The 1,104-nt window shown below is 50.5% G+C and overlaps 1 protein-coding gene across 1 annotated transcript; it reads right to left on the bottom strand.

The window, feature by feature from the left end:
• Nucleotides 1-124: 124 nt before the first annotated feature.
• On the bottom strand, nucleotides 125-933 carry B2M (beta-2-microglobulin; the record flags this gene model as incomplete). The annotated part of the gene is made up of 2 exons (XM_010169147.1): nucleotides 125-138; nucleotides 655-933. Coding segments are annotated over 2 exons (293 nt in total), but the record flags the coding sequence as incomplete, so codon positions are not given.
• Between the last annotated feature and the right edge of the window lie 171 nt (nucleotides 934-1,104).

Here is a 1,104-nt window from a genome sequence, read left to right as displayed (position 1 = left end):
GGTTGCTTTTATCCCTCAACTCCGCAAGCTACAGAATTCCTCCTCACAGAAAGCAGTCCATGTTCCTCATTCCATCACCACATGAAGCATCAGTGTAACTCACCATGATTATCCGAAACACAGCTTAGAAGTCTGGATCTGCAAAAGAGAAGGGAGAGCATTAGGCTCTGGGGCAAACAGCACCCCTCTCACCAACCACCACAAACCCACCCCTTGGGCTGGAAACAAAAGCCCTTGCTTGGCTGTCCGCTTGCTGCAGCAGGATTGGTCACTATGATCATTCCCCACCACTCTTTCTTTACGTTCACCAAATATAAAGCAAAAGAGAAAATCACTGCATGACCCATCTCTTTCTAAGCAAGTTCACCTAGAAGGAGATCAGAGCTCTCCACTAAGATTCCTCAGACCAAATGCCAACAGAAAATACTAAAACAAGTCTTTCTCATTTGCTGCTAACATACTTTTTTGGTACCTGTACACAGCCTTTCCAACAGCTCAGCTTAAACCAAGTTAATTTTCCATCTAGAGCACAAAACCTTCAAAATCCACCCCGTTATAGCACCCTGCTTCCTGAGACACTGTGGACATAAAACAACGAGCTTTGGCTTCTGCATATGAACAGCGGTAAGGCTTGAAGCGGAAGGCACACAATACCCCATCGGAAGGTCTGCGGCTCCCTGAAGGCAGAATGGGTCACTCTGCAATCGTAGACATCACCCTTCTGGGGGGTGAAGGGCACGTACACCAGGCGCTGGAAATACCATTTGTCATTGAAGGACATGTCTGAGTACTTCACACCGCTCATGGGCTTCCCATTCTTCAGGAGAGTGATGTCAATCTTTGGAGGGTGGAAACCACTCACGAAGCAGTTGAGGACATTCTCCTCTCCGTTTGTGACATGTCTGCGGGAGTACACCTCCACCTTTGGTGCCTCTGGAGAGGGGGGAAAAGGGGTGGTGAGAACCAGGGTGGCAAGAAGCATCCACCCAGTCGGGCAAGGTAACCGGTACCAGGACCCTCAGAGCACCTGCTCCCCCGACCCGTACCAGGCCCCTCACTGATGACCCCACCCCGGATAACCGGTACCAGGCTCCTCACCCCACC

This window comes from Antrostomus carolinensis, unplaced genomic scaffold (assembly GCF_000700745.2).
Source record: "Antrostomus carolinensis isolate BGI_N321 unplaced genomic scaffold, ASM70074v2 scaffold38085, whole genome shotgun sequence".
NCBI lineage: Eukaryota > Metazoa > Chordata > Aves > Caprimulgiformes > Caprimulgidae > Antrostomus > Antrostomus carolinensis.
The sequence above is the reverse complement of the archived record's forward strand: the minus strand, read 5'-3'. Positions and strand labels throughout refer to the sequence as shown.